At 55.3% G+C, this 579-nt stretch overlaps 1 protein-coding gene across 1 annotated transcript in view; it reads right to left on the bottom strand.

Moving 5' to 3' along the window:
• Positions 1 to 279: 279 nt before the first annotated feature.
• CSUI_008325 (uncharacterized protein) overlaps positions 280 to 579 on the bottom strand; it is a gene marked incomplete at both ends in the record, with an annotated part of 6,416 nt that continues 6,116 nt past the window's right edge. Inside the window, one exon of the mRNA XM_068068459.1 lies at positions 280 to 332. Within this exon, the coding sequence (XP_067919565.1) occupies positions 280 to 332 (53 nt within the window). The remainder of the gene's footprint in view (positions 333 to 579) is intronic.

Here is a 579-nt window from a genome sequence, read left to right as displayed (position 1 = left end):
CTGTCAGGGAATTCCGGCTTGCGCCCTCTGCCGGCTGGCGGGGCTTGATTCCCCATGCTCTTGGCCTCCGCAGCATGATGCTAATTGTTATGACCAAGACAATAACCACTGCAGCGGTGGACAACCAGATCGCATACTGGCTTGTATTTACTGAGCTAGCCGTGTAACTGAAACGGGCGGCTTGTAGAGTAGGCTGAGCTACACTTCCGGGTGTGGGGATGGAAACCACGGCATCTGAAATCCCTGGCGGGCGTTACATACCTAGGACAAGGACTTACTTGCTACAGCCGAGACTGTAAAGGACGCAGCGGTGTCCCAATAGTACAAGCAGCCTGCGCAAGCAACACCAATCGAAAGAGGATAGAGCTCCCCGCGGACAACGATTCGCAGGGATTCAGCACCGGGTAAAAATTTGGAGAAGCCAGTGTCCTTGCCACGGTGAAGTCGGGGAGCAGCATCGTATGTGTGACTCAGTGTCAAGGCTGCGATGCGAACAAACCGGCAAGAGGCCGCAAGTAAGAGGCACACGGGGGCTGGCTGTCAATATGTTTTATGGGGTGGCCGAGGTTTTGCGTGTCG

This window comes from Cystoisospora suis, assembly GCF_002600585.1.
Source record: "Cystoisospora suis strain Wien I chromosome Unknown contig_4637, whole genome shotgun sequence".
NCBI lineage: Eukaryota > Apicomplexa > Conoidasida > Eucoccidiorida > Sarcocystidae > Cystoisospora > Cystoisospora suis.
This window is presented reverse-complemented; position numbering and strand designations above follow the sequence as displayed.